Source organism: Mandrillus leucophaeus, unplaced genomic scaffold (assembly GCF_000951045.1).
Source record: "Mandrillus leucophaeus isolate KB7577 unplaced genomic scaffold, Mleu.le_1.0 Scaffold246, whole genome shotgun sequence".
Taxonomy (NCBI): Eukaryota; Metazoa; Chordata; class Mammalia; order Primates; family Cercopithecidae; genus Mandrillus; species Mandrillus leucophaeus.
Genome location: NW_012102543.1, coordinates 1,332,130 through 1,359,857, shown reverse-complemented (window position 1 = coordinate 1,359,857; position 27,728 = coordinate 1,332,130). Strand labels below are relative to the sequence as shown.

The 27,728-nt window shown below is 46.7% G+C and overlaps 1 protein-coding gene across 12 annotated transcripts in view; it reads left to right on the top strand.

Annotated features, from left to right (window-relative positions):
• RGS6 (regulator of G-protein signaling 6) overlaps positions 1 to 27,728 on the top strand; it is a 676,386-nt gene that overhangs the window by 629,668 nt on the left and 18,990 nt on the right. For 6 of the 12 annotated variants that reach the window (XM_011983129.1, XM_011983124.1, XM_011983130.1 and 3 more), the window contains one exon: positions 16,053 to 16,142. In XM_011983129.1, the coding sequence (XP_011838519.1) occupies positions 16,053 to 16,142 (90 nt within the window). Of the gene's footprint in view, positions 1 to 16,052; positions 16,143 to 19,921; positions 19,976 to 27,728 lie in introns of all 12 variants that reach the window. The other 6 variants (XM_011983121.1, XM_011983127.1, XM_011983120.1 and 3 more) reach the window with 2 other exon arrangements.

Here is a 27,728-nt window from a genome sequence, read left to right as displayed (position 1 = left end):
CTCTAACCCCACCTGCTTTTTCACCTGCCACCAAGTTACTTTAAAACAAATCCAAGATATTGCAGCATTTCATCTGTAAACTTAGATATGTATCTCTTACAAAAAGGATCCTTTTGTTTTAACATTGCCACAATATCCTTTATCTCCCTCCCCTTCTCACATCCCCTTGCAATGTATTTGATGAAGGAATTAGATCCTTTGTCCTATAGAGTTCCAAGCTCTGGATTTTTCTGATTGCAGCCCTGTGGTACTATTTAGAATGTTCTTCTATCATCTCTCTTTCCTATAAATTAGTTTTTTTAGATATTTAATCAGATTTAGTCTTGATTTTTATGGACAAAACTACTTCATAGATTGTGTGGTGCTCTCCTATCTGAAGGCACATGTCTAGCCACCTCTCTTTTTGCCCTTTTTGCAGATATTGATGTCTATCACTTATATCCATTAGTTAATTAGAGGTTACAAAATGATGACATACTAATTTTATTCTTTCTTCACTTATTAGCTGGAATACTTTCATAAAGAGAAACTTCCCTCCACCACTATGGGATTAACTAGGAGTACAATTCACATAAGAAAAGCAGAATAAATGTTTGATTCTCTCCCTTCATTTTCCAGTTTTCAAAATGAGTGGTTTACTGTTATCTTCCTATGGTAAACATTAGGGTCAACTGTTTTGATTTTACTATCTTTGTGAACTCATGGGTTTCAACATATGTGCTAGGTTTTAATCTGTTTGCTTATTATTTTTATTGATGCTTGGATTTTGCCATCTCTGGCCAGTTGGCTCTTTCTGGCACAGCCCTAGTGATCTTTGATGTCATCCAAATAGCAAGGAAGCTAAGATATTCCAGTCTTTGCCCTTACCCAGAATAAGCCATTTCTCCAAGGACCCCTGATTCCTCTTAGTGGCAAATGGTATTTAGAGACTAAAATCTAGGCACTTAAGAATGTTTCATTGTTCCTAGATAGTTTATCATATCTAGCCCTTTTCAGTTGACCGAGCTAGGAAATGTGTTGTTGTTTATAATAAAAATACATCATGAGTTCATACTGATACTTTTAATTCAAATTCTGACCTACAGGGGATTTTATTTAACCACTCGTTTCTTACATCTGTGCCTCTTTTCTCTACCCTGAGAATCCTGACTTTCAAGGGCACTGTGGATGATAGCATAATGACTCATTTGCTTTATACTACACAGAACAGCCTCTAAACCACAACGCTAAAAATACAGCAACAGGGTGATTATCGCCTGGTTCTTTAATTGTTGCATACTATTCTGTTGTGTGGAGGCACCATAGTTTAGTCAACCAGTCCTCTCTTCTTGGACATTTATGTTGTTTCTACTTCAAGAAAGGTTTGATGGAAGAAGTGGGGAAGTCAGCCTAATGAAGGTGAGATATTGACGAGTTTCTCAACATCCAACCTCCATTAGTACAGTGCTCTACCATTTTCCAGGTACTTCTAAATGCATTCTATCTCATTTCCACAGCAATCTGGTGAGGTAGATTAGACATGAGGATATCTTAAGCATCCCATCATCTTCATTATCTGCTAGGATTAGTCTCCCATGAATTCAAATAAAACTCTTCCAAAGCCAATCCCTATTTTCAGCCCAATTCCCTATCACTTCTGAAGTGCATTTCCACCATAAATATATAAAGTGTTCCTTTCTAGCAGAGTGACCTGGACAAGTTACTTAAATTCCCTGAGTCTTCCTTTCTTCCTCTGTAGAACAGGGTTGCAGCGGAGCCTGTGCATAGGGGTGGAATGGGGACCAGATGAAAGGAAGCATGTCAACCACTAACAGTGTCTGGCCTACAGTAAGACAGAGTAAATACTACCATCTTATTTTTCTAATGTCACTAATATTCTCTTTTTAAGCTTTTATGTTTAATGTATTTGGTGAAAATTTTAAAATAATTTTGTGTAACCTTAATGCCCAGAGATAACCCCTATTTTGGTGTATTTTCTTCCTTGATTTGTGTGTGTAGCTATGTGTAAGTTCTGCTCAGGCTGCTACAACAAAGTAGCACAGACTGGGTGGCTTAAACTACAGAAATGTGTTTATCACAGTTCTCAAGACTGAGAAATCCAAAATTAAGGTGTCAGCAGATTTGGCTGTTGGTGAGGGCTCTCTTCCTGGCTTGCAGGTGGCCCCTTCTTGCTGTGTCCTTGCAGCAGGATGTGCACTCTAGTCTCTCTGCCTCTTCTTACAAGAACACTAATCCCATCATAAGGGCCTCTCTCATGACCTCATCTAAACCTAATTACCTCCCAAAAGACCTACCTCCAAGTACCACCACACTGGGATCAGGGCTTCAACAATATGAAATTTAGGAAGACACAACATTCATTCCACAACAGGGTGATTTTGCAAATAGCGTGATCCCGTAACCTGCCCTTTACCTAAAACAGGGGTCAGTTAAAAAACTAAATTTTTCCTAAACAGAGCCAGATAGTAGACATTGCAGGCTGTGTGAGTCATGTGGTCTATGTCACAACTATTCGATTCTGCCATACAAAAGCAGCTACAGTGCAACACCATAGCAATGTAAACGACACGAGGACCTATGGCCGTGTTTATTTATGAACCGTGAAATCCAATTTCATATAATTTTTCACAAAATACAATTCTTCTTTTAGTTTTTTTTTCAGCCACTCAAAAACATAAATACTGTTCTTCACTCATGGGATGTAAAGATCTAGATCACAGGTCTGTATCTGCAGATTGGAATCCCAGGCTGTAGTTTCTGACCCTGTGCTAAACAAAATAATTTAGCACATGTAATGAAAATTATTGAAATGCTTCAAGAAATCCAGAAAGCTACAGGATAGAGGATTGGGCATGAGGGATCTTCAGTTTCGGGGGGAGAGTAAGTTAGAGGAGACTTTGTTTTGGTGCAGCCATGGCAACACAGCAATCTGAATTGTGAATGTTTCTATATCAGGATTGAGTGTTGTGGCGCAAAGGTCAGCAGGTGCCTCCTAAACTATTGGGATTACAGGCGTGAGTCACCATGTGACTTTTTTATAATTAATCTACTTTTCAAAAATCTGACTAAAGAGAATACCAGAGAGAAATTTTAAATTTCTCTCATTTAGCTTTCTGGAAAATCAAGTCATTTAGGCATCTGTCCCCACCGTCTTCTGTTGTCTAATCCCATGGTTTGTCCCTAGACATCACTCAACACTGCCTTACCTTCCTGGCCAGTGCAGGCTGCCTGCCCCAGCAAAGTAGGCGCAGTTGAGAAGTTCCCAGGTATAAAAAGGAGGTTAAAATCCTTAGCAGCCTATGACCAGCCAGGACTTGCATTCAGATAGATGTCCTCACTTGCTGGCCAAGGTTCTGCTCAGACCACACTGTCTCTGGATTGTTAGTGCTGAGGGCTTGGTGGTTGCACTGAGACCTGGAGAAGTTCTAGTCCCTAGAGAAAGGCCAAGAGTCTAGCAGTTCCTTCTAGAATTATACATTTAAATTATTAAAACTTTCTCTTCTCAGTTTGCCCCTCTGTTAAATGGGGATGTTAACACCTCAACCCATGGGGCTCAGGGTCTCTGGGCAGCTTCCTCAGCTGGTCATGATGGTTCTCATAAACCCCCTGTGGTGGTCATATGCTTTAACGTTAGTGCTCAGTAGCCTGAGTGAAAGTACAGCCAGATTTATGGATGCACCCGAAGCAGAGAGTGGGGTGCAGCCTCTCGCCAAGGGTTTTGTTTCTTATTTGACCACGCGCATTGTTAGAGCCAAGTTAATTGCCTGTATTTGCTTCCTGTGGAAATATTTCACAAGACACCCTGTCAGCCTGGGCCCAGCATTTGCACTTGTGTTTTGCTGATCCGTTTAGCTTTTCTGAAAATTTGGGCCAAGACCAAATCTTTCATAAAGGTCTGTGGGCTGTGACCATAGCCCTCAGCTGTTTGCTGTGTTGTTCCAATTTCATAGATTTAGCCTTGTGAGAGGAGAAAAAAATATGGACCATGATTATCTTTTTTAAAGGACTCGGTTCTTTATGCTATGGATTGAATTATCTGTTCCCAACCATGGGGCCTCAAAGGACTTACATTGTCACCTACTTGCTATGTGGTCTGAGGCAAGGGCCTTGACCTTTTGTGCCTTAGTTTCCTCATCTGGGTGATGGGGGTGATGTCTTCTCTACAGCCCGCTAAGGATTTTAGAGAAATCAGATTAGGTAATAGCCCTGAAAAATCTTTGAAAAAGTAAAAAGTGCTATATATTTGTAAGTGTGAACTCACGAAAATTAATGACTTTAGTACTGTCTGGGTCTCATAATTCCAAGATGGATCCAAAAGAAATTCTCTCAAAATATCTGCCCTTAGATGGGAAAAAATGCCAGAAAAGGATATAAAAACGGAATTTTCAGGTCCTGGAGTGCATCCTAAGGAATCTGAGCTTCTCATCCTGAAGACAGTAGCAAGGCATTGAAGGCTCTTACCTGGAAGAGGGTGAATCCCATGGTGATGGGCAGCATAGGCTGGAGCCAGGAGAGAGATCCGAATCCTGGGGCATGTCATATAAAGCTCTGCTGGCAGTTGTTGGTGGAGAGAATTAAACCACAGGAAGTATTGAGAACCTTCAGCTGCCTTGTAGGGCATTTGCCTCTTTCCAAAGCCTTCACAGGCTCTAGAAGAGGTAGGAATCCGCTGCCAGCACAGTGGCTGCTTGGTTTCCCTTTAACAAGTCTCAGAGTACCAAGGATGTTCCAAGGACGATGTCCCTGGATCCATTCAATCATGTATCCATCTGCCCATCCACCCATGTCGTGAACATCCATTCTCCCATTCAAGTTGGGAGACCCTGACCTGTGCGGCCTGATGTTCTGTGCAGAGGGAAATAACGTGGGAAATAGGAGTCCCGGATGGCTTTTTTCACCATCAGGCAGAGCTTATCTAAAAGCACGTCATTCATTACAAACAAAACCAACCAGACCTAAGAAAGCACTTCATTGAGATAGGATTGGATTGGAAATCTGTCCTTTAAGTGGACTGATAGTGGAATAGGATGAGCCAGCCCAACCCCATTGGCTTTGTTCCTTGCAGTTCCCCACCTCACCTTCCTATTTGTCCCAACCCCACTGCTTTTCTGAGCTGTGGTACCTGCTGAGATACCCTACCCTGCCCTGTACCTGGAGTGTCTGGGTCTTCCAGACCTCTGGATTTGAAAGTTCTTTCATGGGAGCAGAAATTTGATCTTCTTTACCTTTTATAAGTTCCTACATCACAAAGGTAATGCTGAATGCTGAATGTCAGCTAAATGCTGACAATTCATTCCAGAATTACAACATTTTCAGCTGTGCCTATCATCAATGAAGCAGGGGACAATTTGTCTCTTAGCTTTCAACTTTGGAGAGACAACCTTGGGGAGTACACCTAGTAGGTAGTCAAGAAAGGCAGGTTAAATTAAATTCCTACAATGTGCCAATTCAGCAAAACTTAGAAAACCCACTAAGTGTCAGATGTTCTAGGCGCTGTGAATATACAAATGCATAGGTGGGTTCCTTTCCTTAAGTGGCCCTGGTCTGACTTACCACAGCTCTACTTGGCCATGATGAACTCACAAAATGATCAAAGAGCATGCTCAAGGCCAGAATGAGGTCTGGGTGATAAAAGACCTGAGAAAGATACCATCAAGTCCACACCCACCATGAGCAGACAAGAAGTCTCTAGCAAAGAGTTTATATTATTACCTAAGTGTAGACGTTTAAATGCAACTTGATTAAGGAATGCAAGGTTTCTACCATTTGCTTTATTTAAAAGCCAAAGCCCAGTGGAGTATGATTTCAGGTTTGCCTAGATTACTCAGAAGGAGAAGTCTTCCCAGCTGTTCATCTTTGCTCCAGTGGTGGAGGTGGTGGCATTGCGTGCCAGTATCACAAGACCACACCAAGTTTCCTGGTATTAATCCTCTATTGGAGGCCATTTCCTGTTAGACTCTCATGCCAGACATATTTTAATACAGAATTCTGTGACACTGCTTGCTCCAAGAGTTGCTCATTTTATCCTGTGGGTGGTTTTATTTTTGGGAGATGAACAGCAGAGGGAGGGATGCATTTTGCAAAGAATAAATCAGTCGTTTGTGATCAGTTCTGTTTATTACCGCACAGACTAGTAGTTCCTGACAGCTACTGAGAGAAGACATCAAAGAGTTCAATTCCAAAATTTCTTGGTTGCTACTTCTGAGCCTAGGTTCCTTACACCAAACCCCATGACCCCCTTGAGGAGGAAAAGGAAAACAGTTTTCTAAGTTAATATCCCTGGCATTTGGGTAGGTGAAAGACAATATGCAAAGCTGTCTTTGAAGCTACCCTTATCTAAGAATAGGGACTGAACAGCATGAAAATACTGTGCCCTTTGGCTAGTTAAATTAAATCTGTTTTTATAGATGCTTTGCAGAGTAAAAGCAAATGATCATTTACTCTCACATCCTCTTATGACCTGGAATGATGCCTTATGTGGAAACAAGGGGCTCCCATGTCCTACTTAGGAGGCTAAGGAAATCCAAAGGGGGCACTTCTCATTTTAGATCCACATGATCCCAGGTTGTTCATCCAAAGATGCATCCAGAAGGAGCAACAGCTTCCTATCTTTCACTTATGTGGATGTCCGTATTGTGGTATCTTTTCTGTTGCCTCTTCTATGTTTGTTAAGCAGATACTGATTTGTGATCCACTTCAAGTCCTCACCGCCGTGCTGTCCTGCAAGAACCATGCTGAAGAAAAGCTCATTTTCCCTAGACTTCAGCTAACCATGCCTAAGGTCTGAGGACATTTGGTCAAACATATTCAAATATCTTGAAAGCTGAGGCTCGAGGATACAGACTTATGACTTCCAAAGGGCCCATCAGCCCTCAATGCTTTACCAGGTTGGCACCTTGCTTCCAAAGATGTTCACAGCTCCCTTCAAGTATGGATGGCAAGTTGTGCATGGACTGCCTGTTAAGTGAGAAACCAGAGAGAGCCTGGACCATCCCTGGTGTCTTGGCCATTACCATTGCTCACAGCAGCGATAGTGAATAGTACCCAAAAGGGAATCGTAAGCAGTGGTCACACCTACTAGGATGACTCAGATTTAGGACTCAAGAGGAGGCTCCTAACTTTCCTGCACCCACACATGGAGGGACTTTGTCTCAGCCAACCAGTACTGACTCCCCTTGGGATCCAAGTGAAGGACAATGAAAAGCAGCACATCAATGTGAGAAGAGCATGAGCTTGGGGGTCACACAGCTCTGGGTTCAAATTCTGGCTCCATACTTACCTTGGGTAAGCCACCTGACCTGTTAGAGTTTCAGTATCCTCATTTGTAAAGTGGGGGTGTTTAAACCTAAACACTGCTTCAGAGCAAACATCACCAACAACTAAAATAGTACAGCTAGACTTTGCTCCCAAATCCTCTTTGCTTCTTTCTCCAGAATCTCTCTCATCCCACAAATCATCCCTTGCAAGGACAGTCACAGCATGAAATTATTATTGCCACTTGACATGTATAATCATTTTTGTAGTGCTTCCACTTCTACTTCCACATTTAATTGTGTGATTGACAGGACTAGAAAGGTGAGCCTTTGGCTACCAGTCCAGTTCCTTCTCCTTCACCCCACACAGCAACACCACATTCTGTCCACACAGCCTCATTTTCCTTCAAGAGACTACATGGGACCCAAAAGCTCCCAAAGTCTGGATGTGATTCTAGGCAGCTTAGGTATGGAGGGCAGAGATGAGGCACACACACCTGTGAAAAGAAAAATAGGATACTTGAAAATCACAAGAAGAGCTCTTGGCCGCTGTGCAATGCTCCAGCCGAGTGGTTCTCCACTCCAGGAGGACGTTCTGAAGCTGGGAAATGAGATCTGTGCTGTCTTAGGAGCCCACAGCAAAGGAGAGGACATAAGGGTCTTCTTGAGGAGTTCAGGTGCGTGCTTGCAGCCCAGGGCCCCAGTCATTTGTCTGATTACCTTCCCCACCTCTTGAGAGAGTCACTGTGTCTTGTCAAAAAGAAAGGAGATTTCCAAATGAGGACTCTCATAGCAAAATATTGATTTTCAGCAGGTGTGATTTTGAGACAGTTTGTACTGCATGCTCTCTCCAGCTCTCACTGTGCCTCGGACTCTATTGATTCTAGTTGGTTTTGATCCTGCTTTAGCATCCCAGGCAAGCAGAGGTCCCCTGGCCCAAGAAGAGAAAATGAAGGTGGAGTGGCTCATCGGGGTAACATCCCTGCACTACAGCCGTCAACCACTCCAGGGATATGATGCCTCCCACTGCTGAGGACTCTAGCTAAGACACCAGTGTGATTTAGAGCCCTGAAGCATTGGTTTATCATCATATAGAGAACCACCCTCATCCTCTTTGGAGGAGGTGCCTCTCCACTGCATCCCAAGATGGGAGTGACCTCTGGTAGTTCTGCTTATTCATAGTCAACTCAGTCATCTCTGTTGTAGAAAGGGAGAGAGAGAGAGGGCAAGAAGGAGACTAAGAGGGAGGGAGAGATGAAGGAAGTGGGAAGGAAAGGAAGAAGATAAGGCAAGACAAAATAAAACAAGACAAGACAAAGCAAGAAAGAGAGAGAGCACGCGAGCAAGTGAGCGCGCTTTTTCTCCATCCCTTTAGGAATTTACTCTCAGCAGGGGCTTGGCTTGGCTGGTTTTGCCAGTGACTCCCTTGCACTTTGCAGATTCTGAATATACATTTCCCTTAAGACTGGTTGTCTGCAGAATAGGGGAAACAAATCAGCACCCCCATAAATCAGCAGAGGTCACTGCCAAGAGCTTTGTACACTTGCTGTCCCTGGCAGAGATAAACTCATTGCATTTGGGAAATGGCCAAAGACCCTGAGTCCAATCTTAATTCTCATTCCCAGAAAAATCTCAGTTCTCTGTTCACCCACCCCCTGTTTACTGTCTTTGTGTTTCCTAGACAAAGCTGGCAAGGAGGAAAGAACACAGTTCCATAACTGGATCATCAAAGGCTGCATTTTGTTGCTTGGGGGAGGAGTTGCAGGGCAGGAAAGAGTCACAGATCCCTAGGCTGTGGGAAAGAGAGGCCCAGGCCAGAGGGAGGCTGAAGCCATGAGGTCTGTACAGGGTGTGAGAGATCCACAGAGGTTCTCAGATTCTGTTTTTCTCAGACCGGCACCTTGGAGCTGCTATTATTGCTGTGGTTGGTTGCTCCCTTGAAGGGTGGTTGAGGCTGTTATAATGGTGGTCAAGGGCTAGCAATGGGGTTGGCACGGTGAGACCACTTTACAGGATTCATCCTCCAATAGGTTGTGTTCTTATCCTCTCATGTTTTCCCCAACATCCTCACCTTGGTATCTGGCTTTGGAGTTGGCCATATGCCATGGAGAAGATGGGAGTGGTGCCTAAACTGCTCCTCTGACCACATGGGCCTCCTGAGAATGGACCACCTCTCTCTGCTGCCCTTTCCTCCTTGCCCCTTGATTGTCTTTCTCCTCTGATAGATCAGACTGTGAAGCTGCAAGACCAGACCCTCCCTCCCAGCAATTCCCACAGAATTAGGAGACATATTTCTGTCTGTCTACTCAGATCTTTCCACTTTGATAAGAATCTTTCTGGTTGGTAGACCACCATTCCCCACTTGTAGCAGGATATGTCATCCCCGAGTACACCCATTCATACCCTTTGCCTGTACTTCATCTCTGCAGCCCCTAGCAGAATTGGCTAAATGCATCTCTGTGCAAAGTCTATCTTGCCTAGTTGGATCTATGCTTTATGACATTGGGGACCTATTTGTCTTATTCAGGCTGTTATCTCAGTGTCTGACACAGTGTCCTGGCACCTAGTAAATGCTCAATAACTATTTGCTGAATATTATTTTGATTCAATGTTTAGGCGTCTGCTTTATCCTGCTCTATTTTGATTGGCAAGTTCTTTCTCTTCATGAACCAGGCTTTTCCTTCCTACAGCGAGTCTATAGGAATTAGCTGGATCAGAGGGGAAATTTGTTGCTGAGCCAGAAAAGCTGGCTAGGAGAGGCTTCCTCACTGCTCATGGGGCAGCAGAGGGGTATTGTGAGATATTGATTGGGGATTTCAATTCCTTTGAGAAGTCAGAACAAGAAGCAGGGAATTGTTGTTTTGAAGAAGGGTCTGGAGAGGGTCCAGGCACTATGATAGGCTTTTCCAGATGACTCAGGAGCCACCTGGCTCTGTCAGCCAGAAAGAAGCGATGCCTGATACAAGGAGACAATGTGTCATTTTTACTCTGGACTAACATTTGTACCTATGTTTTAAATGTTAGAATAATTTGGCCGGGTGTGGTGGCTCATGGCTGTAATCCCAGCACTTTGGGAGGCCGAGGCAGGTGAATCACTTGAGGCCAGAGGCTTGAGACCAGCCTGGCCAACGTGGTGAAACACTGTCTCTACTAAAATATATATTAAAATTAGCCAGGCATGGTGGTTCATGCTTGTAATCCCAGCTACTTGGGAGGCTTAGGCAGGAGAATTGCTTGAACCCGTGAGGTGGAGGTTGCCGTGAGCCAAGATCACACCACTGCACTCCAGCCTGGGCAACAGAGCAAAGACTCCATCTCAAAAAAAAAAAAAAAAAAAAAAAAAACAGTTAGAACAATTTGAAGAGATGATAAATGAAAGCAAAGACCAATGATACCCCTCAGCCTGGGCTCCAAGACCATTAGGGATGGCTGAGCCAAGATACTCATGCTCCTCTGAGCTGAGTGTAATCCTCATTCTCCTTCTGTGCAGAGAGCAGGAATTTGATGCAGTCATAAACCCAAACAAGTATGGAGCCAGTAAACTCGCTGAACATTAAATTCCAACAGACATTTCAGTGAACATGTATATTCGACTAACATCTGACCCTGTGCTAGACACTATGCATCTGTAAAAGATAAACACATACTGTTCCTCAAGGCACTTAAGAGTGAGCTGGATTTTTGACTAAAATTTTCAGAAAAACACTGAGTGAAGTATGTTCACACTAAGTTTGTTAAATCAGAATACGTCTGAACTATCCAAGTAGTATCAGAACCAGGCCACTATTTGAGGCCGGGCGTAGTGGCTCACGCCTGTAATCCCAGCACTTTGGGAGGCTCAGATGGGCAGATCACTTAAGGCCAGGAGTTAGAGACCAGCCTGGCCAACATGGTGAAACCCCATCTCTACTAAAAATACAAAAATTAGCTGGGTGTGGTGGTGTGCAACTGTAGTCCCCGCTATTCAGGAGGCTGAGGCACGAGAATCACTTGAACTCGGGAGGCAGAAGTTGCCGTGAACTGAGATCGCACCACTGCCTGAGTGACAGAGCGAGACTTTGTCTCAAAAAAAAAAAAAAAAAAAAGAACCAAGCCACTGTTTAATTTCATTTGAGTCCTTCCAGTGGGTTTATTCCCATTAGTTGGGTAACTCCCCTGCTTTTGTAAATATGAGGGTATCTCAGGAAGAATAAGTCCCAAAACAAGATTCCTTGGGTTCCAACCAAAGATGAAACCAAGAGGTCCTCACATGTGACCAAGACATTTTCTGCTTTCTACTTTCACTTTCTTTTTGTTTATTTTTTAAATTGAGATGTAAAAGTTGTATGTAGTTATGGTATACAGCAGGAAATTTTGATATATGTATACATTGTGGAATGTTTAAATCAAGCCATTTAACATATGCATGGCCTCACACACTTATTGTTTATAGTGAGAACACTTAAAATCTACTCTCTTAGCAATTTTCAAGTATGTAATATATTGATTCTAACTTCAGTCTCTAGTCACCATGATGTTCAAGAGAACTCTTGAACTTATTCTCCCTCTCTAATTAAAATGTGGTGTCCTTTGACCAATGTCTCCCCAGTCCTTCCTACTCCCCACCAGCCCCTGGTAGAACTGCCATTCTGCTCTCTGCTTCTGTGAGTGTGATTGTCTTCCATTCCATATACAGGCACACCTCGTTTTATTGCACTTCCCTTTACAATGCCTTATAGATACTGTGTTTTTTACAAATTGAAGGTTCGTGGCAACCTCGCATCAAGTGAGTCTATCAGCACCGTTTTTCCAATAACGTGTGCTCACTTTGTGTCTGTGTCACAATTTGGTAATTCTTGCAACATTAAGCTTTTTTATTATGATTATATTTTCATGGTGATCTGTGGTTGGTGATCTTCGATGTTACTGTTGTAATTGCTCTGGGGGTGCCCAACTACACCTGTATGAGACAATGAACTTAATCAATACATGTTGTGTGTGTTTGTTTTCTGACTGCTTTACCAACCAGCCATTCCCCCCATCTCTCTCCCTCTCCTTGGGCCTCTCTATTCCCTGAAATGACAGCTATATTGAAATTAGGCTAGTTAATAACTCTGCAGTGGTCTCTAAGTGTTCAAGCAAAAGTAACAGTCACATGTCTCTAACTTTAAATCAAAAACTAGAAATGATTAAGCTTAGTGAGGAAGGCATGTTGAAAGCCAAGGTACACTGAAAGCTAGGCCGCTTGTGCCAAACAGCCAAGGTGTGAATACAAAGTAAAGGTTATTGAAGATTAAACATGCTACTCCAGAGAACGCACAAAGGATAAGAAAGCAAAACAACCTTATTGCTGATGTGGAGACAGTTTCGGTGGTCTGAATAGAAGATCCAATCAGACACAACATTCCCTTAAGCCAAAGGCCTAATCCAGAGCAAGGACCTACCTTGCTTCAAGTCTGTGAAGGCTGAAAGAGGTGAGGAAGCTGCAGTAGAAAAGTTTGAAGCTAGCAGAGGTTGGTTCAAGTCCATAACATAGAAGTGCAAAGGGAAATAGCAAGTACTGATATAGAAGCTGCAGCACGTTATCCAGAAGATCTAGCTAAGATCATTGATGAAGGCAGCTGCACTAAACAACAGATTTTCAGTGTAAACACCCTTATATTGGAAGAAGATAAATCTAGGGTTTTCATAGCTAGAGAAGAGAAGTCATTGCCTGGCTTCAAAGCTTCAAAGGACAGGCTGACTCTCTTGCTAGGGGTAATGCAGCTGGTGACTATAAGTTGACACCAATGCTCATTTACTATTCTGAAAATCCTAAGGCCTTTAAGAATGATGCTAAATCTATTCTGCCTGTGTTCTATAAATGGAACAACAAAGTCTCGATGGCAGCACATCTGTTTGCAGCATGATTTATTGAATACTTTAAGGCCACTGTTGAGACCTACTGCTGAGGAAAAAAAAATAATATTTCTTTCCAAATATTACTGTTCATTGACAATGCACCAAGCCATCCAAGAGCTCTGATGGAGATGTACAAGGAGATTAATGTTGTTTTCATGACTGCTAACACAACATCCATGCTGTAGCCTATGGATCAAGAAGTAATTTCAACTTTTCAGGTCTTATCATTTAAGAAATACATTTCCTAAAGCTATAGCTGTCACAGAGAGTGATTCCTCTGATGGATTTGGGCAAAGTAAATCAAAACCCTTCTAGAAAGGATTCACCCTTCTGGTTGCCATTAAGAACATTCGTGTTTCATGGAAAGAAGTAAACATATCAACATTAATGGGAGTTTGGAAGAAGTTGATTCCAGCCCTCATGGATGACTTTGAGAAGTTCAAGATCCCAGTGTAGAAAGTAACTGCAGATGTGGTGGAAATAGCAAGAGAACTAGATTTAGAAATAGAGCCTGAACATGTGACTGAATTGCTACAACCTTATGATAAAACTTTAGTGAATGAGGAGTTGCTTCCTATGGAAGAGTAAAGAAAGTGGTTTCTTGAGAATGGAATCTACTCCTAATGAAGATGCTGTGAACACTGTCGAGATGACAGCAAATAATTTAGAATATTACATCAACATAGTTGATAAAGCAGCAGCAAAATTTGACAGGATTGACTGTAATTTTGAAAGAAGTTCAACTGTGGGTAAAATGCCATCAAACAGCATCACACCCTACAGAGAAATCCTTTGCGAAAGGAAGAGTCAATGGATGTAACAAACTTCATTGTCTTATTTTTAAGAAATTGCCATAGTCACCCCAGTCTTCAACAATCACCACCCTAATCAGTCAGCATCCAACAATATCAAGAGAAGACCCTCCTCCAGCAAAAAGATTAGGACTCACTGAAGGCTCAGATGATCCTTAGTATTTTAACAATAAAGTAAATTTTAATTAAGGTATGTACCTTGTTTTTTTAGACATAATGTTATTGCACACATCATTGACTCCATATAGTGTAAACATAATTTTTATGTGTACTGGGAAACCAAATATTTCTTATGACTTGCTTTATTGTGGTGGTCTGGAACCAAACCCACAATATCTCCAAGTTCTCCCTACTTAAGTGAAGACACGTGGTATTTTGTCTTTCTGTACCTGTATTTCACTTAACATAATGTTCTCCAGGTTTGTTCATGTTGTCACAAATGATAGGATTTCCTTCTTTGCTAATGCCGAATAGTATTCCATTATGCCCATATACTGCATTTCCTTTACCCATTTATCTATTCATTGATGGACGCATAGGTTGATTCCATATCTTGGCTACTGTGCTCTCCCTTTCTTTTGTGCTGGGTAAGGAGTGAGTCTTGGTGAATCCTTGTCATTGCTCTGGGTTTTTCTGGCCAGACATCTCTAAAATGTGTCCCCCAGCTGATAGGAGGTCTCTGCCTCCTCCTTCCGTCCCTTCCCTGGAAAGAGCACCAAGGAAGAGATCCTTAATGACCAGTCCTGCCTCTCAGCTGAGCACTCTCCTCCTCCCTGACCAGCTCTCCATTCCCCTCACCACTAGGGCCTTTGTCTGGCTTCGTGGGAAGAACAATGAGCATACATGGGAGAAGATGCTTCTTCCATCAGGACAGCCACTAACTAACGAGCCCACCATCCCCAGTGAAGGCCAACCTCCCTCCTAACACATTCTGTCTTGGAACAGCCAAGCTTTCCTATGCAGCTGAGCTGAATTCCACTTCAATGGATAAATAATATTTTGTCCACTGACAAGTCCTCTTTTCTAATGGACCAGGATTTTCCTACCCTTGATGGGGACAGATCTGTTTGGAAGGGACCGCAAGTTTCTAGGAATTAGCTGGAAATCAGGGGTGAAATTATTGGCCAAGGCCAGAATGTATAACAGATGCCCCTGGGAGCCGAGAAGAGGTGGCACCTTGCTGCAGTACCTACGCCTCCTGGGTGTTAGTTACATATCCTGTGATGTGGTTGCCAAGAACTCCTTCCAGGACGAGGTTGTGGCCCTGAAATGCACAAACTGACCCAATTGCATTATTGCCTGTTTTTTTAAATTAAACTTTTTATTTTGAGATACACATCGATTCTGATGCAGTTGTAGGAAATAATGTGCTGTTTACCCAGTTTGCCCCAAAGGGAACATCTTGCAAAACTATAGTGCAATATCACAGCTGTGATATTGACATGGCTACAATCCCCTGATTTTATTCATATTTCCCAATTTTACTTGTGCCCCATGTATGTATGTGTGCATTTAGTTCTATACAACTTTATCACATGTGTTAAGATGTGTCAAAATACGGAACCATTCTGTCACCATGAAGATCCTTCCTGTTGCCTTTTATTACCACACCTCCCTCGTTCCCTCTCCTCCTTCATCTTTAAGCCCAGCAACTACTAATCTGTTCTTTGTCTCTATAATTTGTCATTTCAAGACTGTTACATAAATGAAATAATATGGTTTATAATCTGGAACTTGGCTTTTTCACTCATCCTAATTCCCTTGAGATTCATCCAAGTTGTTAGGTGGAAGAACAGTTTGTTCCTCCTCATTGTCGTGTCTGGTTTTAATCATTAAGCACACCAACATGGCACTCAAGCCCAGTTACAAATCCTTTGGGACATGATCCTCAGGGATCTTTTATTCTAATAGAGCCCATATGTTTTGTTTGGTGCTTCTGAGTTTGGTGGGGGAGGGGGTGGGACATGTTGCAAGTTCTTCCAGGTACACGCAAACATACCTAGGTTCCTTCATCTCTTTCCCCAAAACAGTGATCAATTGGATTGTAATGTTCTTTAGCACTGGTTGACAGCCCTTCCTTGTGTCTCCTTGTCACCTTCCTCCCCAGGAGCACATCTACAAGCTGATGAAGAGTGACAGCTATGCCCGCTTCCTCCGGTCAAATGCTTATCAGGACTTGCTGCTGGCCAAGAAGAAGGTATCTTTGGGAAGGGCAGGCTTGCTCTTCTTAGCACTGTTGACTCTTGCCTGCTGCTTGCTGCTGGTTTGAAATGAGAATATCATCCCTTGGGTTTTATTTATTTCCTTTTTTCTTCTTTCCCTTCTCTATCTGCTCCCATTCTAATAGAAAACAGTTAGAATTGTCACCACCCCAGCCCCACTGCAAGGTCCAGGATGGGGCATCCTGCCTCATCCCTATTGCCTCTCGCTGCATGTCCTGCCCATGGTGGGGTAGGGGGTGGGTACATAGGGTGACAAAACGCCAAGGCCACAGCGGCTCAGCATAGGAGGGCAGGGCTGGCAGTAACACATGTAAAACCCTTAGGACACCGGAGAGAGCCCCTCACTGCAAAGTCCAGCCCCCTCACCTCAGACTTCTCTCCCTGACCAGCCCAGAGAGGAGTATGAGGCCAGGGTTGGGGCAGTTCCCTCACTGGACAGAAAGCCTTGTCAGTTTCAAGAGCATGATCAAGTACCTGAAGTCATCCTGGGGTTTCTCCCTCCTTGACACCCCTTTCCTCTCCCTCACCTGCCCCACGGTGTTGCCTTTCTCTCTTAACCAAGAAGTAACTGCACCCAGCTCCTTCTTCCTTCTCCTTAGAACTCGGCCATAGTTCCTTGCAGCCCATAGAGTCACGGATTTGGGGCGCAGGGGCCCTCAGCATGCAGGTGAGGGGTGACAGAAGCAGGGATGAACTCAGCTAGAGTCCTGGGAAGAGTGGAGGAAGAGCAGGCAGGAGAATAGGGTCCAGGAAGGTAATAGAGGGCAAGAGAGAGGGCTCCTGGTTTCAGTACACCTGCCCACCCTTTGTGCTTTTCAGTTCTGATCTGAGGCCCATGTGTGGTTAAGTGTGGCTCAACTTGCACCAAACCCCATGACTTCTGTGCCATAGCACTTAGGAGCACATGCAACCCTTTCTTCTCCCTCCTGGCCTCCCGGCCCCAGGTCCTAAGCACGTGGTTGCCCATCACACGCTCTCCATTGGGCTGCCTCTCAGCCACGCAAGCCTTCTCTCTGTGTGCTGTCACCCTCATGTGCCAGGATCCTGTCTGTGTATCTGGTTGGGACCACACAACTCCAGAGTCCTGGACAGTGTTCATACCCTGCTCTCCTGCCCTTGTGTAGCCCTGGGAAGAGGCCATAGAGTCTGAGAAAGGGAAGAGGACTTCTGGGGCATCCCGATTGTCAGCAGCCCAGCTCTCTGGGTTTCCTGCATCCCTCCCCTCAGGTGTGGCTACGTGATGGGCGGTGTGGAGCCTGGCCTCCTGTCGACTCCCCTGATGGAGGATGTCAGTGGAGGGGCTCCTTTGGAGGAGGCTGACGCCCTCACACATGGCTCTAATGCCCATTTTTTCTAAGAACTAGAGGAAAGAAAAGTTACAGGAACTTTTGATAACTCCAGCCCAGATCTCATGGGTGAAGGTCAAAGTAAGTTTTCCTTATTTTCTGTGGCTCAAGACACCTGACCTGATCACAATTTGGCGACTTTCTAAGGCTCTGTCAGTTTGACCAATCTGGGCCTGTCTACACAGCTTGAAGAAGAGAAGCTAGAGGCCATTCATTCTCCTTGTGGGTTTGAACACAAAGGAAAAATGCACCCCAAACCCTGCAGATCTGTGTGCAGACCCTGTGGTTACAGATCCTCCCTTCCAAGAAGAAAGCCTCTCAGAGGAGGTCATTCGAGTGAGGAAGGAACTGGCAACCTGTCTGGGAAAAGTTCCTTAGGATTATCCTCCCAGCTCCCGGAGTAAGGCATGTTCTTGAGACAGAAAGCCCTTGCAGATACCAACAACATCTCAACACCGAGTTGTTTCCCAAAACAGTGACAAAATGTGCTTCCTCCTTCTATTTCTTCCTGAGAGTCTCCACGTGTGGATCTGATTTGTAACTCGGCACTTTCAGGTAGGCCTAGGGTATTCTTCCAATTTCAGGGACGGGTTCACCGTATCCAGGTCATAAAAGGTATGTGAGATTCGCAACCTCCAGTGGAGAGAGGGAATATGAATCGGCCTCACTTTTCTGCTGAGAACTGACCTGGACGGAGTCTTGAGGCACAGCCTTCTGATCCTTCATCCCTAATTCAGTCTCTTTTCTAATATTTTCAAAATAAATGGTAGTCACACCGAAGAACCAGGTTCTCAGGGCGTAGGTGAGCTGAGTCCTGAGGGCTACTCTAGGAAACTTCAGTACCAATGATGATGGTTTTCCAGGCAGCTCAATGGCCAGTGCAAGGCAGAGGAGCCCAAGTGAGCCAGAGCAGTGGCCACCCTCTGTGAGCCAGAGGACAAGAATGATAGGCCGAGAATGACAGCTGCAGGGCCCAGGGCTGGCCTGACTTGAGCCGAGTGTATGCCACCCAGGCTGGCCACAGGGTTCAAGCTGAGTCCTGCCATCCCCAGAATAGACTTGGTACCCAGGGCCAAGCATGAGTCCTTCCATTCCTAGTGCAAGAAGAAAGCCCAGCCCAACTCTGTGGTGGCGTGTCATTTGTGTTTATTTTCCTTCTGCAACCTCCTGTCTGTCTTCCGGCAGCTGGCTGAGCTGACAAGGGGCCCAGCTCCAAGGAAGTCCCCCGACTTCATCCACACAGGCGGCTGCCTTTGGCCTGTCCCCTCTGCTTTCAGCACAGTCCACACACCCACAGACACCAGGCTGCCTCTTCAGCTCCCTCATTTCAGTTATTTGCTGGGTGTATGTGTGTGTCTATGTGAGTGTGTGCACTCTCTGAACTTCTCAGCCTCGGGCTCAGGACCCTGGAATGGGCTCCAGGATATACTAGCAGGTATTTGGGCGGTCATTCTACTCTCCCGGAACCCCTGCAGGTAGGAAATGTGGGGTGAAGGGAAGGTCAGGAGCACCCCATACCTCTCTTCCTCCTGTAGTAGAAGGAGGCTAGGCCTGGAAGGACATTCGAGGGCTTTGCCTCTCCTCACCCCTGTTCTGGGCACCCCAGCTAAGAGTTCCCCACAATGGTTTCTGAGCTTCCTCTAGCCTGTTGTACGTACATCTTGGCAGGTGTTAGGTCACCTTTTGGATACTGAGAAAACATTTTCTGTTTCTCAGAACAATCCCCATATTACTGTCTTCTGAGACCCTAGACCCTTTGTCCATGGCAAAGGCTATGAGTAGACCCTCCTTGCTCTAAGGACACAGAACGACGGTCACTAGGAAGTCACTGAAGTTAGCAATCTTTCTGGCCGCCTCTGGGCAGGGGAATCTCGAGAGAGAAAACAGTCCTAAGGCAGATTCACGGACGAGTAGATGACTTCACTTCCCCAGCAGCCACTTCCTGACGTCCCTCCCACACCCCGCTGGCCCTCAGAGCTAGTCTGTTCTGTGTCAGGACTTGGGGCCCCCACCCCCAGGACTCCTGCCTGTGGGCACAGCAGGTTGAAAGCAGCAAGCAAGCTGCTCAAACCCACCAACTGTGGTCCTGTGCAAAGTCGTGATGGTTCTGATCCAAGCCCCGCAAGCACAATTCACGGCCCCTGGAGAAGCAAAGCCCCGTCTCTGCTCGCTGCTCCAAGGAGGTGGCACCATTTCCCGTGGGCTTCTGTCTTCTGTCTCTCCCACTGACTCTTCCAACAGCTCTGGCTGCTTCTCTTTTCCCACTTTTCACCCCATTTTGCTTTGGTTTTTGTTATTCTTTAGCTGCGGCTGCTGCTGTTTGGAAACCACGTGTAAGCTGAAGATTTTTTTTTTCTGTATTTTTCTCCCTACCTTTTTTTTTGTTTTTGTTTTTGTTTTTCCTAAAGCCAGAAAGTGAGCAAGGTCGTAGAACTTCCCTAGAAAAGTTCACTCGCAGTGTGGTAAGTTCAGTCGGTTTTCTTCCCTCAACTTTTCTTTTGATTTTGGTTTTGGTTTTTTCTTTCTTCTTTCTTTCTTTTTTTCCCCCTTTGGTTGTTGTTTCCTTTGGGGTGGGAGGGAGTCCAGTGCTTTCTCCCTTGACTCAGCCCTTTTCTTTTCTTTTGCGAGTGTCTGCAGCTTCTCTTCTAGGGATGAAAATGCAAAAAGAGCAAGCGGCTCCCTCTGCAGAAGGTGCACACTTGATTGCCCAGCCTCAGGCCTGGGCATTTGATCTTCTGTTTAGGGCTTTGAGGAGGAGGGACTCTGCTGCCCTCGGGGCTGTGCGGTTTGTGCATCTTCTGCAGCAGCCCAGGGAGAAGCCATCGAACTATACCATGAAATAAATTGGCTCAGAACCGTAGCTCATCGAAAAAAAAAAAAAAGCCAAATTTCCCTCTGTGAACCCTGGCAGTCACGCCGGTGTAGGTCGTGAGCTAATGTTGCTGTGTAGGTGGCTTTTGCTGTGTGCAGAAAGCGGCTGTGCTGCATGGGTCCTGGTGATGTGGCCTAGCTGGCGTGTGTGTTAGTTGCCTCTGCATGAATCCCTTCCAGCCCCCATCAGCCTCATGTGCACAGTGTGACAGGGAGAGGAGGGAAGTAGCTGAATCCCTGCGGCGTCCTGGGTACTCCCCTGGAGGGGGTGGGGAGGGGGGCAAGGTCCTACCGGCCTCCTCAGGCCTTGATTCTGACAGGCTGGGTAAAGATGGGCTTCAGATTCCTACAGGTTCATGGTATGCCCCATCTAGAGAGTGGTAGAGCTCCCCACAGTGGCACATAAAGACAGCCGTGGCAACAGGCAGGAGTGGGGAGTCCGTGGCTCTTCCCTGGGGTGCATGGCTGAGACTCTCAACCATGGTTTGTAGAACAACACAGGCCAATCCCCTCTTTCGATGCTGGTCGCCCCAAGATTTGAATGACGAGCTCAGTGTACAAGAAATACTCAATCCCACTGAATCGTGGGGCCGTCCTATCACATGAACATCAAACCAGAGGGAACCAAGATAGCAACCAGGGAGCAGGGGTCCCACGCAGGGAACAGGCCACATTCCCCTCCCAAAGGGTGGCAGCCCATTGATACTGACTTGCCTTTGTTCCACCTCTGTTGAAGAGGAAAATCCTTGTAAACCCTGACTACTGTGTGACTGGTATACATATTTCATCCTTTCAAGGAAAAGTCTAAGGATCCTGGGTTGAAAGCAACCTAGTCATTTACCTGTCATAGCTAGATGCATTTTAAGTGCATTTAAACATTATCTTGAATTTGCTACATGTAAACATCAAATAACTCTAGTAGGTGGCAATTAAACATCGGTATTCATCCCTTCCGTTCCTCAGTCTTCCCTCTCTGTGGGCCTTTCCTCATGAGAAATCAGAACGTGCAGAACACAAGGCCCATGGGTGCCTCGTCTGTCTTCATGGCTGGCTTGCCATGGCCATGTGGCTCCGCACACCAAGAAGCTGTCAAGGGCTGTCAGAGGCAAGGCCTCTGGGACCTCCTTCGCTCCACGATGGCCTGAGAGAAGGTAGTGGGATCCCATCTCTCTCTGTCTCTTTTGAGGCCTGGTTACTATGCAGGTAGAGGATGTTTAGGGATTTTGCTGACAAGCCAAGGGTGCTTGTGGCTCTCAGGTACAAACTGTAAGCGGAGCCCTGACAGCCCCCCGGGAGCTCTTCAGGGTGACCGTGCAGGCCGCGGGTGCGAGAGATGAAGCCTGGTACTTGGACAAAACGTCCAGACATCTTCAGGCTGTTTTTCCAGAGAAGTGAGTATCAGGAAAGGCAAGAATGGTCTCGCCGAAGCTCTGTGAGGAGCGTTTATTGATTTCCCTTCATCCCAGAAGTGGTGTTGGCTTGGGGGTTCTCCAAGGTCTGTCAGCAAAGCATTTGGAACAAGAAACCACCACGACACCCCTAAGTGTCTAAAGTGCACACATGGGAGAGCTTCCAGAGAGAGTTTCAGGGCGAGCTGAAGGAGAAAAGTATCCGAAGCTCCTGAGGGTATGGATAAAAGGCCCAAACTGGGGGGGAAAAAAAAAAAAAAAAACCTGAGTTCCTAAATTCTTTGCTGTTCTGTTATGAACAAGAGACTGTAATAGGTGATGCATTCAGAATTTGGGGTTCCAGTGGTGGAGATGTATTGCTATCCATCCATGCTCTTCATGCTCTTGGGGTGACACTATACCCCCACAAGATGTGGCTAAGTTTGGGGATGTGGCCCATGGCTATAGAAGTTTGGGGATATGACCCATGTGTTGGCTCTCACATTACTTAAGGCTGGAACCCAGGAATCTGGTCTCAACAGCCCAGTGGTCTCATCAAACAGAACTAACTGACCAACCACTATGCCTTGCAATTTGATAGCCATTCTCTGAATACCATATGCATTAAGTACTTGATTTCTCTAAGAGAAGATCTACGTGAATGTTTTATCTGCTGTATACTGCAAACTATAAAACTAAATGGAGGGCTAGTTCAATAGCATTCCCGTGTTGCTGGAAAAGACGTGTAGAACATGACCCACGTCATGGGGCTAATAATGGAAATCGGGGAGTGAAGCGGGGCAGCTCACGGACCAAGGACCAAAGACATGAGGCCAATTGCCATTTAGGATTAATTGATGGCAAAAAAAAAAAAAAAAAAAGTTGATCCAGGTGATTGGATAGCTCATTCAGCTGGAGGCTTGTCAAGACTGAATCTGAATTCAGAATTTCTCCCCAGAACATGCCAATGTCCTTTCTTTTCTTGGTAGAAGAGAAGCACTTGGAAAAAACAAATTGTTCTTTCCAAGTCTTATGTCATGCCATGACATAGAGGGATTATCTGTTAGGACCACACATGCCCCCTTTTCCATGAGATCCTAAGGAGATGTTTAATATGGTTCATGGAAGCTTTTAGGGCCATGTTAGTCTGGGTGCCGAAGGGGCCTGGCACTCCCCAGTCAATAGAGAAAGTGCTGTGTGAGCTTCTGTTTCCAATGCAAGCTTCATTCCAGGTCACTCAGGACTTGGATATACAAAGCAAATGTCTGGGGATGCTGTACTAAGCATTCTGTCATTTTGCAGACTGAGACCACAAACCCTGCTTATTTGATAAGGTAGGCCCAGGTTCTGAACTAAACATGACTGAAGTCCACAGCAGGATGCAACTAGCCTACAATGCACGTTCATCCAAAATGGAAAACAAGACTCCCTCTGGTGGGCCCAGCCCCACAGACGCCCAGCTGGCCAGGCAAAACACAGGCTGGGTTTCAGCCCCTGTTGATCCTCACCTGCCCTTGTGCAGTGAATAACCCACACCACTGTACATGACCGCCCTTGTCCAAGGAGCCTCAGTTTCAGAAAGAGCTGTAACACATAGCAGCTTCTCCAGGGCCCCCCATACATGGCCTCAGGTCTGTGATTTGGAGCCTGTCTCTGCCTAATCCTGCTCACGGGGAAGCTTCCTTTCACAGTGGCTGTCACATATGAAAACCACAGTAGGAGAACTCTGGCTAGTCACTGTGGTTGCCTTTGCTTCACCTTCCAGCTCTTCTTCAGATTCTTTGATGGGAAGTCTCAATCGTTACTGACCAAGAAGAGGAGGTGCCTTCTCTCACTGAAGGCTCTTTCCTGTTGCTTGGTGATGACCAGCCTGCCACTCTCTGCTGTCTTCCTGGTTTTGCAGTTGACAGAGGACAATGGGAGCATGAAGGTGGCCAGAGCTAAAACGCTCACCCTCCCACTGCTTCTTGAGACAGAGTCTCACTCTCCCAGGCTGGAGTGCAGTGGCACAATGTTGGCTCACTGCAACCTCCGCCTCCTGGGTTAAAACAATTCTCCTGCCTCAGCCTCCCGAGTAGCTAGGATTACAGGCACGCGCCACCATGCCCAGCTAATTTTTGTACTTTTAGTAGAGACGGGGTTTCACCATATTGGTCAGGCTGGTCTCAAACTCCTGACCTCAAGTGATCCACCTGCCTCGGCCTCCCAAAGTGCTGGGATTACAGGCGTGAGCCACCACGCCCAACCCCCTGCTCTCTCTTAAGTGTGCTTGTTCCTTCAGCTTCCACAGAGTCTACCACAGTGGGTTGGGGGCCTCACCACAGAGGGCCTGGCTCTGACACAGAGGACCAGGAGCATGTGTGGGAGGGAGAGGGGGAGAGAGGAAATGGGGCACTTAGCTAAGCCACAGGAGCAGCTCCTTTTTTGAGATACTGGCTGAAGCCATCTGGTGAGAACTCCAACCTGGAGAGGAGAAGCTGGAGAAAGTCCTTTGCTCCTCATGTCTAGTTCCACAGAAATAGCCACAGAGGGTGATAGCACTGAAGTTAGGAGAAAATGGCAACCCCAAGTGAGGCTGGTGTCGGCCACCCTGGGTACCTTTGGGCACTCAGTTGAAACCTCACCTGCCCTCTTAAGAGCTTCATCAGCTCCAGCCTTGGGCTCCAAAGATAGAAAATGGGGTTGCTGGTGCCAGAGCAAGCACTGGAGGCTACGGAGGAGAGGGGAGAGGAGGACCAGGCGTTCATCCACCTCCTAAGAGAGCATCGAAGTTTAGCTTTGCCAAGGTGCTCCTTGGAATTGCAGCAGGAAGGGCCGGAAGCTTCAGAAGGCTTGGCACGTGATGGGTGGCATCTCTGCGACAGGCTTTCCTGTCCTGCCTGCCAAGGAATGCAGCAGGCAAGTCAGATGGGGAGCGGGAAGCTCTGGGAGCCAGCTGCCACTCAGCCTCCCTCGCCCCCTCCTTCCCTCCCCCTCTTCCTTCCCCTGCCAAAAGCCAAGGAGAGCTAATGAGAGCCAAGAAGTCAACAGCTCAACCACCCCGCTCCAGGCAGCTCTGCAGAGAGAAACCCCCAGCTCCAGGCCCAGGTGCTGACCGGAAGTGGAGGGCTGAGGCTCTTGGCAGGGGAGGGAGAAGGCAGACAACCAGGGCAGTCAGCCAAGCAGCAGGAGCAGCTCCTGCCCCGGGGAGGACGATGCTGTTTCCCCCTCCTCCTCCAGGTTTCATGGGGAACAGCCTTGCACCCTGGTGGAATGAGTTCCCAAATACCTAGACTCAGCAGAGTCCCCAGAGGGCTTTGACCTCAGCTGAAACCTTTCCATGCCTCTGGCAAAGGCCAGTTGGCTAAAAATCTTTCCAAAGGGTTAGTTTTTATTGCAAACAGTCCTTGGACTCCTTTGGGACCACTGGGTCACAAACATTAGTGCCAGCCTCTCCCATCTCAGAGCGCTGAGATCCAGCTGCAGTGAAACCCTGGCCCCGGCTGGAGCTGGAGGGAGACTTCCATCGAAGTGTTTGGGAAGGAAAGCACGGAAACCTGCCTCTCTCGAGCAGCAAGTGCATGTCCTGGGACTCTGAGACACCTCAGCAGCCCCCCTGCAGACTGGCTCCTGCTTCCAACCTCAGCTTGCTAGCTATGTGACCTCAAGCAAATCACTAGCCCTCTCTGAGCCCTGGTTTTCTCCTCTGAAGTGACTTGGACTAGGTCATCTCGATGGTCCCTTCCAGCTAGGGGTGTTCTCCGGGTCTGTGCTTCCCTCTGTCCTGAGATTTCTGAGTTATGTGACTCATTCCTTAGAATGGGAGAGGAGCTGCCTTCCTGCCCAGTTAGCTACCTGATTCAGAAGTGCCTGCCAGCCTGTGAGGCTGGGAAATAAACCGTGGATAGCGTTGAGTTGGGTGTATTTACAAAGCCTGGACATGCACTGGCAGGAGAACTGAGTGCCCTGAGCTCCCCACACCTACACCATAGGCCCTGCTCAGTTATTCAGGGTTCACTCATCCATGGTGAGTTGCTGGAGGGTCAGGGAGGACTCACAGAGAACAGGGTGAGTGCCCTACACCCTTCAGGCTTGCTAGTTCTGCAGTCCCCGCCCTTCTGGTCTGGATGCCCAGCTGTGTGTGTGTCAGGTGGGGTCAGCTGGACAGAAAGGTGGATACCAGGGTCGGTGTTGCCACATCACTGCATGCACTGTGGGGTCTCAGGGGCCCGATGGGTATAGAAAGGGATGAAATGTGAGCACTTGGGAATCTCAGCACACTCTGCTGCTCACCTGCTACCAGGCTTTCCGGTTCCCTGGGGAACCCCGGGTCAGCTTGTCACTGTCCTCTTTTAGAGATGGGAAATAAGAGTATGAGAGACAGTGTTATCCTGTTTACAATCAGTGGTGAAGTCTGTAGTTAAGACCAGGTTACAACTCCTCTATGCTTCGCTTTTTATCTTGGCTCTGTGTGAAATTAGGAAAAGCGTATTTACTGTTATAGTTTTGTAGCTGGAAAATGAAAATATAAAAGTATTTTTTATAAACTATAAAATGTAAAACAACAGGCTCAGCATGGCTGGTGGGTGCAGAGAAGACAGTGACAAAGTGGCTCCTCATGGGGTTGACAGGGAGGAGTCTTGAGACTTTTATCAAAAAGGGCCACAAGTTGGTTGTCAGTTTTGAGACACTGGGCGCTAGACCCCGACATTTCCCTTGGAAGGAGGAACCCCCAGCTGTTCCCGCTGATGGTCCAACCTGTCCGCCAAAAGCAGCCAAAATGCCTTCCCCACGGAGTGCCCGCTTGGAGAAAAACCCCACTGGTGACTCACCTTATGGACATGTGGGGCAATCAGGGCCCGGTGCGGGCAGCTGCTCCTGGCTCTCCCTGGCCGGCCCTCCCTCACCCCCCGCCCAGGCCCTCTCCTGCCTTCCCCAGACCCCAATGTGCCAAGCAGTCAAGTGAAAATCAAATCCTCTGAGGCAGAAAGACACAGCTGTGTGTTTACAGCCACTGATTCAGATCCAAATCGCGTACCCTGCCAGTCTCTAGCAAGGCAGGCTGGGGGCAAAGTGTGTGGATGCCAAGCAGGGATCTATTTTGGGAGGTGACCTGCAGGCGTTCTCCATGGCGGTGCCTTCCTCCCATCCCCTCTCAGGAAAGGCATTCTCGCTTTACGAGCGGCTGATGGGGTTGTGGGGTTTTGGCATGCTGCTTGTCACTTGTGCAGTCAGACCCCAGTGCCATCCTCGCGCAGCCCCATGGGAACTGTGTGGGCTCCCACTTGCCTGGTGAGAAGGCAGAGAGTGGAGTGTAGGGCCCCCCATAGGATAAACAGCGGGAAGGCCGACCACTCAGAAGACAGGATGCCTGCCTCTGCCTAGGACAGAGTCTGCCTCAGTCCTGTCCAGGGAGCAGCGGCACTGCAGCAGAAGGGCCCAGAGAGAGAGCATCCAATGGCAGGTGTCTGACAAGGGGACAGCACTGCCAATGTCAAGGTCAAGGAGAGGAGACCCAACTCTGCCTGTGGTCCAGACTGGAAAGTTCAAAGAGAAGTCAGAGAGCTTCAAATCTGAGAACCTCACAGGCTAAGAAGTAAGAACCCCCCACAACCCGCCACCATGGAAGTCCCCCCAAAACGAGCTCCTGGTGGAAGCAACTGGGGATGCTTCGCCTTTATAAAATAGTGAATGAGTGTCCTGGGTTTGAGTTATTAGGAAAGCGTGGCATTTTGGAAGGAGGCCAGGATACCTGTCCATAGGTAGGAATAACCTGTAAGATGTTGCCCACCCCGCCAGGTGCGGTGGCTCACGCCTGTATTCCCAGCACTTTGGGAGGCTGAGGCGGGCAGATCACGAGGTCAGGAGATCAAGACCATCCTGGCTAATACAGTGAAACCCCGTCTCTACTAAAAGTACGAAAAATTAACCTGGCGTGGTGGCAGGCGCCTGTAGTCCCAGCTACTCAGGAGGCTAA